Source organism: Artemia franciscana, chromosome 20, assembly GCF_032884065.1.
Source record: "Artemia franciscana chromosome 20, ASM3288406v1, whole genome shotgun sequence".
Classification (NCBI taxonomy): Eukaryota; Metazoa; Arthropoda; class Branchiopoda; order Anostraca; family Artemiidae; genus Artemia; species Artemia franciscana.
The window spans coordinates 25,393,322-25,408,923 of record NC_088882.1 but is presented as its reverse complement, the minus strand read 5'-3'; the positions used below and the strand labels follow the sequence as shown (position 1 = coordinate 25,408,923).

The 15,602-nt window shown below is 33.6% G+C and overlaps 1 protein-coding gene across 1 annotated transcript in view; it reads right to left on the bottom strand.

The window, feature by feature from the left end:
• Positions 1–2,293: 2,293 nt before the first annotated feature.
• The window catches only part of LOC136040031 (transmembrane protein 94-like), a 273,850-nt gene continuing 260,541 nt past the window's right edge, over positions 2,294–15,602 (bottom strand). Inside the window, exons 26-29 of the mRNA XM_065724097.1 lie at positions 13,209–13,319; positions 8,763–9,019; positions 5,136–5,306; positions 2,294–2,508 (exon numbers count right to left, since the gene is read on the bottom strand). Of these exons, the coding sequence (XP_065580169.1) occupies positions 2,436–2,508; positions 5,136–5,306; positions 8,763–9,019; positions 13,209–13,319 (612 nt within the window). The 3' untranslated portion in view covers positions 2,294–2,435. The remainder of the gene's footprint in view (positions 2,509–5,135; positions 5,307–8,762; positions 9,020–13,208; positions 13,320–15,602) is intronic.

Here is a 15,602-nt window from a genome sequence, read left to right as displayed (position 1 = left end):
CACCTACCTTCAAACAAAAACAGGAAAAAAAAACATACTATCTTATGAGCAACTGAAAAAGAACAGACTGATTTGATTGTAATGAAACCCGTTCTCACGCTAGGATCATGCCATAGTTTTCGAGTAGTTATGGGCTTATAAGGGTTACCAACACTGCCAAGTATACATATTCGGTGCCTAATTAGAATTAGATTCCCGAAAGGTTTTAGCATTTGGGATCTTTCGGATACTTACGCACGTTGTTAAAATACATGTAACGGCAATTTATGTTAAAAAGAATATTTTTATGTGCAGTTCCCCGTATTTTGATGGTCATCACTTTGGTCAGGTTGCAGTTTTGACCTTTGGTGCTCGCAAATGACACTCACTTCACTTGGGCGGCAGGTCAGGTCCTTGCTTCAACTTGGCAGCTCACACATGGTCCTTACAAATGGCACTCGATTCGTCCAACTGGAAGCTTGAGCCTTTGGCCTCCGTATAAGAATCATGCCATATACCACGAATCGGTTGCCTCATTTTAAATGGAAATTTAGAATTTTTTCTACTTTGTTTGCAAAAAACTGACCTAATTCACCGTTCTTATAATCTACATTCAAAAATTCGTAACGTTTGGTTCACTATCTTAGGAATGCACTGCACATGTAGATAAGCCCACAACTCAACTTTATATATCGGCTATGGAGATTTAATAGATTTCAAATTATTTCGGCACAGGCGTCCCTCATTTCTGAACATCAATCATTCCTGAATTTCGTTCAAACATCAAAATATTTGAAAGTAAAGGCAAATAGAAACAAATCCATCAAAAACTGCAATTTGAAATGTATAATAATTTTTAAGCATGTGTTTTCACTGAAAACTTGTAATTAGTTTGTTTAACATCACATATTCTTTCCATTCTTCGTTAAGATTTCTGTACACCTTTAATTTTTCAATCCCACTGTGTACTCCACTTCATTTTTCAAAACATCGCATAATTTTTATGTTTAAAATAGAGAATGGTTCGCCAGTGGCATATTCGAAAGTAGAGGGCCGTATGTCTCGGTTGCAGTAGTAGCAGAAATCTAGCAAAAGATTCATTATAATAATTCATCGTAGTCTTAATGAACCATCTGCGATTGATGCTTAGGTTGAAATATACCAAAAATATCTCGCCGTTTGCATCTTGTTGTGTTGCGAAAGCAACACTTTGGTTTTGTCGTTTTTATATATATATATTTTTTTGTTCCTAGCACCCCGATTTCAGCTTATTCCTAGAAAGTAGTAAGGGTCTAACCACTGCAGTTTTTACTGAAAGTGTGGACCTTAGGTCAGATTGATGAATATGACTTCGAATTTTGGAAATCTTCGTAGAACTCTTGCCTGGGGACAAAAAGGATGGGTTTTGCTTGTCCTTGAGGCAGAGCCTATAGTGTGTGAAATGAAGTGGAGTTTTATACCCTATGTCAGAGAGAACTATCTGAAGTTATGCAGTCAAGCTTTCGTTTCACCAAACTATGTTTCTGCTTTCGAGTGGAAAGCTCCGTTCTAGCAGGCAATCAGGCAGGCACCAGTTTCAAACTGAAGATGGACTAAAATCTATAAGTGTTAAATATATACGGCAGTTACCCGGCCCCAGAGCCAACATATCTTCTTTGAGCGATATATAGAAAAATCAACTGAAGCAAAAAAGTGGCATTTTCCTACGGTTCCGAAAGTGCTGCCATCTATTGTTCCAGCCCATTTCACACATTCCTTAGCTAAAAGCTAAGGTATTGGTCTACCGATTAAAAAAACCTAAATATAGACAGAATCTTTTCAATAAGAATGGTTGCAGCGATAACTGCAACCCAGCTAAGAACGAACCCAAGCCGATAGTAGCCGAAACTTAAAAGCGTTTTTTTTTAAAGTCCAGTGATAGATAATTCCTATTTGTGGATGATCCACAGAATGGCAACAATCGTCGCGATTAGTCTTAACTGTGAAAGTTTGTTCAGAAAACAAATTAATAGCATTTTGAAAATCAGCCTGAAACTCCTTGAAAATGGAGTCATATTGAAACGAAAATTACACCATTGGAATTGCCATTGCCGAAAACATTCTACATGACACTTAAAGCCCCACACACTTTGTTCAACAAGGAAAATCATCTTTTGCATGGATAGCATTAATGTGTCCTCTTTTTTTAATTTTTTTTTTATTTTCGTCAATTCTATCTTGCCACTTTTTCTCTTCTTTTTATTTTCGTTACTAAAGTTTAAATCATGATAAATAACAGTAATGTGGCCTCTTTTTCTATTTAATTACAATGTCATATGTATACACCCTTTTTTTCAAAAATAAACAACAACAACTAAAAAAAGCGGTGGGTTAAAAATCTAAAATATCAAATATTTCAAAAGAACACTAGAGAAACTAAGAAAGTAGATAAAAAGAAAAACCCAGCTAAAAATCAACTAAAATGGGGAATTCATTCCAAGTTTAGTGCCAAACTCAAGTCTTGCTCGTTTTTGAAGTCGAAACTTTGACCTGTAATTAATACAAATAAATAGGTTAAAACATACTAACACTTGAATATTTTTGTTCAAATAAGTTTAGAGCGTAACATTTTTTTCAGAAATATCTTAAAAAGAGATAGTGGAATTGAATTTCGCACTGGTTCCTGGCTGATTACATTTTTTTGCCAAGGGGTGTATTTCCAATGCATCAGGAACAGCTAAGGTTAAATTAAAACTTTCAAAAGAAGCCGAGAGAGATCTGTTCTTTAAGTGTCGTCATACGCCAATCCTTAGCTTTCCAATCTAGAGCTGAGGTGGCTTGAAGAAACCAAAACATGGAAAAAGACTACATGCAGCCACGAAACGTACGATGACATCGATAGAAGAGGAAAATATCATTAGAATATAATTAAAAATAAAGAACATGAATACTAAAATATCTGATGGATTTTAACTGCTTCTCTGACTGCTTTATTAATTAAAAAAAGTTTTACAAAAAGAAGACTTAAAAGAAAAGTAAAAATAATTCTAAAACCTAAAACGAGAAGAAAAAATAATATAATAATAAATATCAAAACAAAGATTACCATGAATGAATAAATGCAATTAAAAGAGTGAAATGAAATAAAAATTAAAAAGGATAACAGATGCCTTTATGCATGAACAAACAAATTCCAAAACGACGAAAAATAAAATAAACAATCAAATCCAACTTAAAACGAAAAGCTTAAAACTTAAAAAATTTCACATTCTGAAAAATATTTTACGGAGCGAAGGTACGGATCTTTTAATTTTCTGCCGACGGCCGGGAGAGCAATCCGTGGTTGGGGGCTAATCATCCAGCGCTTCCCGTACTTTCTCCCCAGATTTCTCCAGGTGCCCATTTAGAGCTGGGTTGACTCTGGCTGAGCTTACCGAGTCACACAATTGACCCCCGTTCCAAACCAAAAAATCAGCATCATCAGGGTTCGAAACACTGTCCTCAGGAATTCAAGTGTAGCGCGCTAGCCACTCGACTTGACAATAAATAAGAGTAAGACTACCGACCCTCTAAATCTTTTGTAATCTAAATTCAAATATTCGACAAAAAACTCCTTTTTGTTGTTTGATAAAAAGTCAATAGTTTTTTAGGGAATCAAATTTTCTTTTTAATTTTAGCTTGTATTTTGGGGCCCGATTGTCCAAGGAATTAAGGATTCAAGTCTTGAATTAATAAGAAAAATTATTCTTTTTATCACCCTAATTTTACCAGTGACTTATTGTTTTACGTTTCAAGTAGCTCAGGAATAACTACTCAATAATGCTTTTGGTCCTGTATATGTCCCCATTTTTAAAAGAACTAATATTCTTTCTCTATTTTACTTCTGTATTGGTGTCCCCTTAGCCCAAGGGCTTAAGGTGACTAGAGAAAAGAAATTTTTTACCCTTTTCAGGCCCCATTTAAGGGAGTCCAGTGCCCCGACCATTTTTTTAATAAACTAGGTTCCTCCTGGGTGTAAGTTTCGAACTGGACAGGGAATTTTTTTTTTCATTACCAACTCTCCGAATGTCCTGGGAACTTTCGAAAAGATGGCTATCTCTAAGTTTCAATGGATGCCTTGTTTTTTTTGAAAGAGGGAGGGGATAGCAAAGGAAACTCTTGAGGAAGCTGACTGTCCTTGAATAATTTCTGATCTTTCAAAGAGCAATAGAACTTTTAATTTCCAATCGAAAGAGCCCCCCTCACAAGATTTTAGAACCATCTCATACATACGAGACGGCCTGAAAAAAAAACATGAAGGCACATGGCTCTTTACTATAGTGAACACTGGAGTGTTGTCTCTGAAAATAGTTTTTATTGATTGTAAAAGTACTGAGGCTAGGTCCAATAAATGTACACAAATATACTTGTGATGTATTTACTTCTTTAATAAGCTTTTATTTTTTATTCTTTTTAATTAAAACAAAAAGACCGAAAAAGAAAAATTAGCATCTTTATTTCAGCTTCCATATTTAACTTTACGATTTTTTGGCAACATTGGACCAATTTTCTAACAGATGAACTAAAGTTTCCTCTCTTGTTCTTTTCCCACCTTTTCGGTGAACACTTCATCTAGCAGAGCCAACTGAGTTCACTGGGCACTACAATTTATTTCAAAATGACTAAGATGAAATATTCAGTTTGATTATCCTGTAATAAGTTGAAAAATCCTTTTACTATTCTTAGTCAACAATACTCCAAGTCTTTTTTTAGTGTTTTAAAAAAAATATTGTAACAATTAAATTTTTTTTTACCATTCCCCTTTCTAGCATTAAGATATGTTATAAGAGGTTAGCAGGATTTCAGTTTTTTACGAGCATGAATTACTAAAACTAAGATAAATTATTAGATCATTTCAAACTAACTGCCTGGTTAAATTTTTTATTTATTTAGGCTGAATTCTTGGGGTCATATAACATTCGTCAAACTTAGCTTTAATTCTGATTTGAAAAATATTGGTGAAGTCCCATTCACGATGAGATTTTGCTAGTCCTGAGGTTTAGTTAGCACTAATTTGAGCCAATTAGATTTTCCATACATTTTCCCATTGGTTGAAAAATCTTGTGAAAAATTTTGATTGGCTTAAATAGAACTAGCTAAATCCCGAAGAAAACGAAGAAAAATGTGAAAAAACCGACCTGACTTCATTCCGTTTGATGGCTTCATTAAAAGCTATTAAAACCAATGGCCAAATAAAAGCAATTAACCAGATGGACAGGGGTATGACACTAAAAGACGGTTTGTACATTGTATCTTCATTCTCCAAATCATATAAAGTTAGGCTCATATAAATGCCGTGGAACAACAAACTGAAATAAAAAATTGAGTTAAAATTTTCTGACGAGGTGTTGCTAATGTTCTCCACACCGTCTTCATCCAAACAGTCCATTCTCTATCTAAAAAAGAGCTTTGCGAGTAATTTTCAAAGAAGGAAAAGTTTCATACTCTTTTCTTCTAAAAACCAAGGTTAGAAACATTTGAGTTTAGGAAAGGTAAGTTGCGCCTCCGTTTATCAAAAAATACAACACAAAACTCTCACACGGAAAACATTTTCCCCAAAAGACACTCCCCACCTAAACCAAGCCCATTCTGGGATGTCTCTTAGCCTGTTTCTATTTTGTCCCCCATTCACCGCTTGACTTCAAGATAAAAAAGAAAAAGAAAAAAAAGCGTCTTATATTACAGAAAATATGTACAAAATGTCTAACTAATTTTTTACTTGTTATTTTTTTTACCTTCACTTTTCTCCTCCTTCATTATGTTTTTAATAACCCTTTTTAATTTACTAGTTTTTTTTGACATGACATGGCCTGTATATGTATATACATTTGAAGCGCAAACCCATGAAGATAAAGGGTTATATATCATTAGTCTTGAGAATTTTCTACATAGATGCCCTAGCTTTGCCCTTCAATCTGACTACCTGTCTTAGCCTTTTCCTCCAATTAGCCAAGGCTCTAAACTTTTTCATCACAGTCCAAAAACTTGATTTCATTTAAAAATTTTACAAAATTCTGAACAGGCTTATGTCAGCTTAGGCTCTCACTCAGATTATCTGTCTTGGTCTTATTTTACAATTAGTCATGGCTCTTAACTTTCTGATATGAAAGACTGAATTTTCGTCTAATTGTTTGCAGTAAAGTATATTATTTTACCTTAAGGATTTTGACCTTTTTTAAACAAAACAGTTGAAAGTCCACCTTAAGGGAATCAAATGTTTATAAATTAAAAAAAAAAAAAAAAAAAAAAAAAAAAAATCACCAGACTAATCTGAAATGCAAATTGACGCAACTATTTTTATTCTATATTTGTTTTTTTATTAAATAACGTCTTTCAGATTGTCTTCACTTCAATAAGTCTCATCCGCAATTTTTACAATTTTATTTGTGAAGCCAACAGATTACTAATCTAGTCAATTAGATTACCCCCCAGTCAATCTAGTCAATTCATCCCCCAGAACCATAAAGAACTCGAAGAGCCTGAGAGTGAATCAGAATTTCTTTGTAAGTTGGCCCCTAAAAACACAGGAAACGCAATATCATATCCCAAATCTGTAAATCATAATGGTACAATTCATATGAAAAGATGCCACAATTTTATTGTTACTCTGAACATTTTTTTCACATTTTTCTTTTGTTTTTCACAACAACTATAAGAGAAGCATCATATTAGCCACCCCATTTTCTTTTTATTGCCAACGGTTTAATATATTAAAGAGATTTTTAATATTAATTGGGAAAATTACCAGAAAATTTAACGATTTTTCCTATACGATTTATAAATAAATTGTTTAGGTCAATCGTTCTTCAAGAAGTCAGTTATTGGGATGTATATTAAGAAAATACCTAAATTTAATTTTGTAAATAGTCGAGCTTATGGCCAACTAATTCTAACCATTCTTAGTATTCCAAGAGCTAACTTCAAAAAAACCTACCAGCGAATCTAGCAAAATCTTGTGAATCTACCTTCAGTAGGGAAAGTAGAACTCTTGAGAACCTCCCCCTCCAATCCTCACAACCTCCTTATCCTAAAACCTCCTTATCCTCATTCAATATGAAAACAAATAAAAACAACGTAAGAAAATTTCTTTTACAACTTCGACTAAATTACTTTTATAGCTTCAATGTAGCACTTCTGATTGGTTGCCAAGTTTCAATTTATATAATTTTTAGTTTATATATAAAATATTGGTTTCTTTTTATCATTTATAAATAACGACGAGGATTACTCAGGCTTCCCCCTCATTAAAAAAACAAGAAGTTATGCAGAATTAGGACTTTTTGCATTGACCCTGTCTTCACCAGAAGAACCCATTCAAAACAATTTCCCTTTTTTATTGTTACATATATTGCAGCAATCTTAAACTAGTTAAAGTTACGTTCTGGTATATCAAATTAAAATATGAAAAGAGTTGGCTGGCCACAAAGGCTCCCTGGTCACCGTCTAATCACTATCTTCGCAAAAGCCCCTAGTCACTGCCTTCGCAGAAATCCTTTAATCCACAACTATTTATTTTGTATCCTTGTATATATTGTAACAATCATAATTTACTTAGTGTCAGTTTTCTACATAAATTATTTACTGTCTGAAGTATCTACTTTATACAAAGAATGCGATGTTTTTACTTACTAAGCAAATGTTCAAGTATCCTGGAATGGGAAGGGGGATCCTATCAACACAAATTCCATATTTGTTTACCGAAGAACTTTACAAACCACTTATAATTTCAGCTTTTCAACATTTGAAATTGAAGAGCCCAGCACACTACTGGCAACTCAGCAAAAATTGGAATCTTATTGTTGAGTCTCAATTTGATAATGTTTCTATCACAGACCCCTCCCTTTTTTGTCGTAAATGAATTAATCACTAATTAAAAAAGAGGAGGCCTTGCAGTAAAATGTGCAAGCATGTAAAAGTTACTACCTCAAAATACTCCTAAAAAAAATTTATATCGAACATTTTATGGCTTTTGGAAAAGACAAACAGATTTCATTCGTGAGATATCCCCTAAAACTCGCCATTCTTCTTTAGATCATGGCTTCCCACCTAAGCTTGCGATTAATTCCTTTTTAGTTCTTGCTTCACTATTCCATTGTAAAAATTAGAAGAAAAAAATGTTCTCTCGCTTCAAAGCCTGTTATGATCAATGAGGTTTCCTATCATAAAAGCATCCTTTCTTTTTTCCCATTCATTAGCTTTTAATGTATTTAGGTCCTTTTTCGCTAATCATTACTGTTTTCTTTTTGTAATTTTCTGGTCTTTTGACAGTCAAAATGAACATCATCTCTTTTAAAGTTTGTGATTTTTTTTTTTATCCGATGTTACATTCCACCTTATTGCTATAGCAGGTTGGGTTCACTAACATTGAGAAAAAATGTGCTTTAGTGTAGATCAATATATATTAAGTCAGCCATAGACATAAATTTTTACTGTCTCACGAATTTCAAAATGGCAATTAAGGTTACAGGATATAGAATTGAAACACAAATCCCTCCCCCTCTCTCTCTCTCTTTCTATGTGAAAAAAAGGCAACTGATAAATAAAAGAGTTATCAACCTGATGATGGAAAGTGTTACACAGAGAATGTTTAAAAAATAAACGCCACCTATCTATTTTTAACTTGTCCTATGTCCTTCCATTCCACTGAGCTATGTTACCATTCTAAGCACAAATAACATTGAATTACTAATCAAAGACTTGACCAGAAATGTCTTTTTTAATTGTTTCTCGTAAACTCTAATCAAAGTTAAACTGAACATACTTACACAAGGGTACTCATCAAGATCCACAAGCCATTGCAGAGAGGACTTTTTTGCCAAAAATGTTTGTCACGACACACAAAAGATGAAGAAATGACAACAATGTAGAGAACGAAGAAAAAGCATGCATAATGCTGTGCTTTGAACCAGGCAAGCTCCAGTTCAGGCTGACTCCAGTTATCCGGAACGGAATTACCTTTCTCTAGTGGATATACGTAAATACACTGTTCGTAGGTAACGTTTGGTGCTAGTGTGCGAGATTTCTGAAAAATAGAAAAACTTTTATATTACATAAAAAAATACATTACAATTTCGTTTTTTAAAGCTCTGATTATTTTAGTTATACTACATGTATCAAATCACTCAACATTTTTTATTTTTATCGAAGGTTCTCATTCTCATTAATAAGTGCAGTTGTATGTTTGGTAAGTTATACAGTACTTAAATGTACCTCCGGAACCTCTCCCTACTAGTACTAGGATTCCCAGGGAAAACTATTTAGGTTTATTTTCACATTTCTTGTTACTACTAGCGGTCTTGGATAAGTTCCCTTTCACACATGAGAATTGTGAACCATTTGGGGGTGTGTGAAATTAAATCTAACGGAAATTTAATATTACTTTGAAACTTTCGAGTTAAGAAAATCTAATTAAATTGAGAAAATCAAGAAATATTGATTGTAACGATCTCAAAGCTTTGCTGATGCTGCTGATGAGGCTAACATTTGTTGCACAAACATTCTTACCGCAACTTCTTGAAATCTACTCCAGTTTTCTCTACACCCACCCCCGCACCCGGAAGTATGGGTCACTGACGTAAACCCTTTAGGTTGTGCTATTACAAACTTCTTCAAATGGGATGTGTATGTTCAGATTTTTAATCTAACAAGTCCAATGCTTTGTTCTCTGTAATTTTTAAACAATATCCAAGAGCCCCGGGACATCTGCGCTCCAAGCTTACTTGTCCTTTGCCAGACCACTATTGGGATACGCCTGTCCGGACTGATCCCCTGTCTTTCAAAAGAACTTAGCAATAAAGCTGCATATATTCGGAGGCACAACATAGGAGTATATATGAGGATGGCAAAATACCTTATTACTAACTCCTTGAAACTAAATACCTTACTGCACTGAACTTTGTCTGTGTTTTGCCAAGTTGAACTCGACTGACATCCGTACCGAGTCTCCTCTCGATTTGACTTTATATTCCTCCGAACCCCACCTTGTCTGTCAATGCTTAACTTTCAGTTTTGCTGTTATTTGTTCTGTTAGTTTTATTTTCTCTCCTATGATTTGAAATATGGATTAAATTCATTATAGCTTGTAATAATATTTTTATTATGAAAATATAAGTCACAATTTATTCCAATGAATGGTACTTTTCGTAATGCATATTTTAAAATCTTCAATGTTAAATCAAAAACTTTGGATGGTATATAGATGAGAATACTGTTGCCAGCCAAAGCAGAAGCTATTCAAGGGCCATCAAGAAAAGGTTTAGAAAGATATTCGGGAAATTGAAGTTACTTCAAATTTTATGTATCAAGCGCAAGAAATAATAAATTGTAAAAATCCCTGGTGGCTTTGGTTACCAAATCCTCTGATGCGAACTGTAGGAATAAAAACTAACTTAACATCAGTAGCAAAAGCATATCTTCGCAAAGATTTGAAAATACTTGAGTGCCGAAGGCCATAAGTTGAGAAAACTGGAATAGTCCTATTCAATTATGACTGGGTTATTAAACTACTATGGGAGGCAAGAAGACTTGTAATTTTAGTAAAAATGTTTGGTAAGTGTCTGACTATTTCATCTGAAAGGCTTTAGTTACATCAGTTTAAATTCTATAAGAACCTGTGGGCAAAAGTTTTACTAATTATATTGATTTTTTTTTGTAAAGTCAGAGGGAAGAGTCATTCCGAAAGAGGTATTGGGAAGGATAACATGTGTTGTCCAGTGATGGGGGGGCTTCGAAAAACTGAAGCAAGGCGTATTTAAACCCCGTGTAAGTCATTAGCAGTCTTAGAAGAGGATTCAGGGAGGCAAACGGCAGATCCACTTTTCCTCGAAATCCTGGAATAAATAAACTGGAAGAACTTTGCTGGACGAACTAAAGTAACCAAGTGCTAGGTCAGTAAGACAGCAAGATACGCGTTATGAGTTTATCATATTACTAGCAGATGTTGTCGAACTTGAGGTTGTAAAGAGACTAAAATTATATAGCAAATGAATGTTCGACTAAATTTTTTAAATATAAGACAAGGGATGTGATATTTACATCAGTTTCCCATGAACCTCACTTTGAAATTCTTCAGTGGAACCATCAGGATGTAATAGGAGAGGTCGTCCAAAGAACACCCTATATTCGTTGTAGTAGCTAGATCTCTGTAATCTTTACAAGTTTTTGCGAAGTGTATTAGTGTGAGTGGAAACATGTGCTGATAGCAGATAATAAAACTGGAGAGATATGACCGAGGTGACTAGAGCCATAGAACGATAGATGGTCTTCATCCCCTCTAGATTATCTATATACTACCAGTAGCCTAAGTGGTAACAATTTCTATGGAGACAAAAGGTAACGCCAGGACAGATGAAAACGTTATTTTATTGTGTTATGTTGAGACTCCCCTTTGTCATGTTTGTGGTATAAATGAAAGGGTATATATACCCTTCAAGAGTGGAAACTGGCACTAATGTTGACAAAAAATCACCAATACCATCTAACATTTGTCGTTTCTTGACGATTTTCTAAGATTCGCAATAGTTTTTCTTTCAGAAATTTATATCAGGCATTTATTGCCACCCTAATTTTGCCAATTGCACTAATTACATTAATTTTGCCATGTTATTATACAAAAAGATACCAAGAAACACCAAATGCCAGATGGTGTTGGTGACTCTGTTTGCTCACACTAGCGCAAGTTTCCACTTGTGTAAGTTACCCATACTCTATGGTATAAATTCTAAAGAAATTTTAGGATTCTTTTTAGTCGATTCTTTTTAGTCAAGTATTTTCAATGAAGGAGTATATGATGTCCGCATCTTTATTGGTCAAACGTAATAATCAATTACACAGAAAACAGCTTAAAGCAGTAGACTAACAAAGATGTTCAAATTTCGTAAAGGGTCAAACCTCACTTTCTCAATAGGAAAGTTGATGGCTTGATTTTGGTCTTTCTAATACAGCACATTTTTTTTGTCTTTCAATATAAAAATAGATATAGAAACATATAGCACTGATCGTTATTATCCTTTTTTGTAAAAAATGAGATCAGCCCTATTTTCCTTCATTAAGTTGGTCCTCTATTAACAGATATTTTATACTAGCCGAAAATGGTTTCTTTCCAAGAAAATACAATTTGTAGTTTTGTACGTGTCATATCTTATCTGGCACGTACCCATGTACCTAGAAAAGTTATTTTGGGGATACAAAAAGATGAAATACATTGACAATATACTAAATTATTGCAAAAATAATATACATCTTAAGATCTAAGCAGGGGGCAAGAACCCCAGGCATCCCTCCCACCCCACCTATATGCCTGCATCCTCTCTTAAAAAATCGCCGTATTAGAGCTTCTTTTCTTTCTTATTATTGTGCCAACTCCAGTCTCCTCTTAACTTCCTCTCCTCAACAGTACCTAACTAAGTAAGAGTAACTAACTCTCCTCTAACAGTAACTAACTCTCCTCTAACAGTAACTAACTCTCCTCTAACAGTAACTAACTCTCCGCTAACAGTAACTAACTATCCTCTAACAGTAACTATTTCTCCTCTAACAGTAACTAAATCTCCTCAACAGTATCTAACTAAGTAACAGTAACTACCTCTCCTCTAACAGTAACTAACTCTCCTCTAACAGTAACTAACACTCCTCAACAATATCTAACTAAGTACCAGTAACTAACGCTCCTCAACAGTATCTAACTAAGTAATAGTAGCTAATTTTCCTCAATCAGTAACTAACGCTCCTCAGCAGTATCTAGATATGTTTTAAATTTTCATTTTTCGCTTTGGTCCCATTTGATTTAGTATTGCTTCGGTTATATATTGATTTATTTCTATTTTTTTTAGAACATTAAAATTGCAATTTTATTGGGTTTTTGTTACCTTTATTATTTAAAGAAACGCTTAAATGAACCACTAAAAAAGTTACAACTTTAAACCACGACTAGATTCTTAAGAGAAGAAGGGGGGGGGGTCAAATCAATGAAACGTCTTTTATAGCTTTTTAACTATAAAATTCCCAAAGAATGGGTATTTTAAGGGAGTTTTTCGTATTCCAAGAGTGAGGTTGAAAACCCAGTACCTCCACCCCACTTCAGATCAAAAACTGCGTAACTTAAAGATAACATTCAAATTGATCGTATCAGAACCCGTCAATACATAATTTTCAAAACTGCGTGCTCACTCTCACTAAGAAAAGAAAATACGAGAAAAAAAATGGTATCTTACCAGAACAATATCCCAGCAGAACCCCATAGTACACAGAGCATACAGAAGAACTACGATGAGCATAGACGGTAAAAATTTTCCACAATAGCACCATAAAATGAAGCCAATTAACTGAAAGAGAAAATTTAATCATGGTCTACATTAACGATGTTTTTTTTTTTTTTTTTTTTTTTTTTTTTTTTTTTTTTTTTTTTTTTTTTTTTTTTTTTTTTTTTAAGGCCTTCTCACCAAATGGATATTATAGGAGTAGAAATGAATATATGGATATTATAAGAGTAGAAATGAATATATATATATATATATTCATTTCTACTCTTATATATATATATATATATATATATATATATATATATATATATATATATATATATATATATATATATATATATATATATATATATATATATATATATATATATATTCATATGTAGTACCGGGTCCCGTCACTCGGCAGGCTTCTATATATGGATTCTCACGGTGACTTGTCTTCTAAACGCAGACAATTGTGTTAAATTAGAAGTAGTACCTTTGTAAAATTACATATTTTTTGTTGGACCTTTAACTTTTGCCTCGGCTTGTCTTCTGTTATTATGAAAGACATATCGCCGAGCCTTTGTTTCTTTTGATTGTTCGGGTGGTGGGACAAATACTTCTTTTTCTTCCAACGATTTATCTAGTCCAGATTTTTGATTTTAAAAGTTATGTTAGGCATTGATGACCACCTTCGTTTCTTCTACTAGTTCAGGTGGTGGGATAAAAAACTTCTTCTTTTGCCTCGGCTTGTCTTTTGTCATTATGAAAGACATATCACCGAACCTTTGTTTCTTTTAATTGTTTAGATGGTGGAAAGAAACTTCTTTTTCTTCCAATGATTTATATAATCCAGGCTTTTGATTTTCAAAGGTATGGTAGGCATTGATGACCTTATCCATGTAAGAATCCGAAATTTCATCATTACCTGTAGCTTTGCTATTATAGTTTACACGAAGAACATTAGTTAGTGTCAAAATATTTTGGATTAAGGCCGTCCAGACGATGCACCCTTATTTTTATAAAAAAAGATAACTACCAAAAATGTGCTTCTTTGAGTGGAGAGAACCCTCCGTGTTGGGCAAGGCCTTGGCAACAATTCTAACAAAATAAAAAGCGTTCTTATTTTCTATCAATATACTTTATTTGTAGTTTTCCACAAGGATTTGACATAAAGTAAAATTTCTTTTTGGCTATTGAATAACGAGAGGGATTCCCCTTCTTGGGCAAATCCTCGGTAAGAATTCAAACGGAATAAAGAGACAAAAAGTTTGGGCTCAGTATTTCAGCTAATGATAATTTTTAGAAGCATTCAATTTTAAAATACATTTTTCTTAAATCTAATCGGCCTTTAATTTGTTTTATGGAATTAACAGACAGACCCGTACCAGTAGAACAAGGAAAGCCAATGGTGTAAAAAGTAAGAGGAAGATGGAATAAAAGTATGGAAACACAAAATGAAATATATAATGGCGAAAATGTGTATGCAGACAAATAAGAAGTGGAATTAGGGTAAAACAAGAAAGGTTGGACTTTAGTGCAATAAAGAAAGATCTAAACAGATAAGATATAACATAAGACAAAAAACAAAAAAAAACAAAGACAAGGCAATTTTGCACATATTTCGGCCGAGACCTACACTCAGACGTTTCCAGGGCAAAAAAAGTAAATAAAAGTGAAACTAAAGAGACAGGTATATTTAGAAAGAAAGAAAAAAAGAAAACAAAAAATTACCTACTCCTATAATCAGTAATAAGCGGATGAATAATATGTATAATAAACCCTAATGTTAAATAGAAGATCACACATTCCTTTTGGAATTTATTCTACGTAAGGGTTCTCTGCGTGCTAATCTCTTTTCAGGTTTTGAAGCATGAAAATTTCTATTAGATTAAAAAATTTTCAATGTAAGTTTCAACTCATCTTAATTCATTCTTCACTTGGAATTTTATTTTTCTGACGGTTGTTTTTTTATTCGAGGGTTGATTTTATTTTATAGGTGATGATCACCATACTTTTCAAGGATGAATTAAAGGTAATTGGTTATTTCTTGTCTTAAAAAAAATATTGTCTCTAAAAAACTGTCGTCTATGGTACTGGCTACGCCCCCCCATATGGTTATTAGTTTTCTAGTTATTCCATGAGACCACTCAAACCTTAAAGCCTCATATGCCCCTAGCCAACTTTGTTCTATCTGTTGTTGTTTCTTCCAAGCAATGGTTGTATCTGTTGAATTCACCTTATAACGAATCAACAGAATAGTTTTCTGGTATAATATCCCAAGAGAGAAAGTTTCATGAGGAAGTAGGGCGTAAGACAAATTTATGCTTCAAGGACTTGTGGGGTGTCATACGGGTAGTCCGA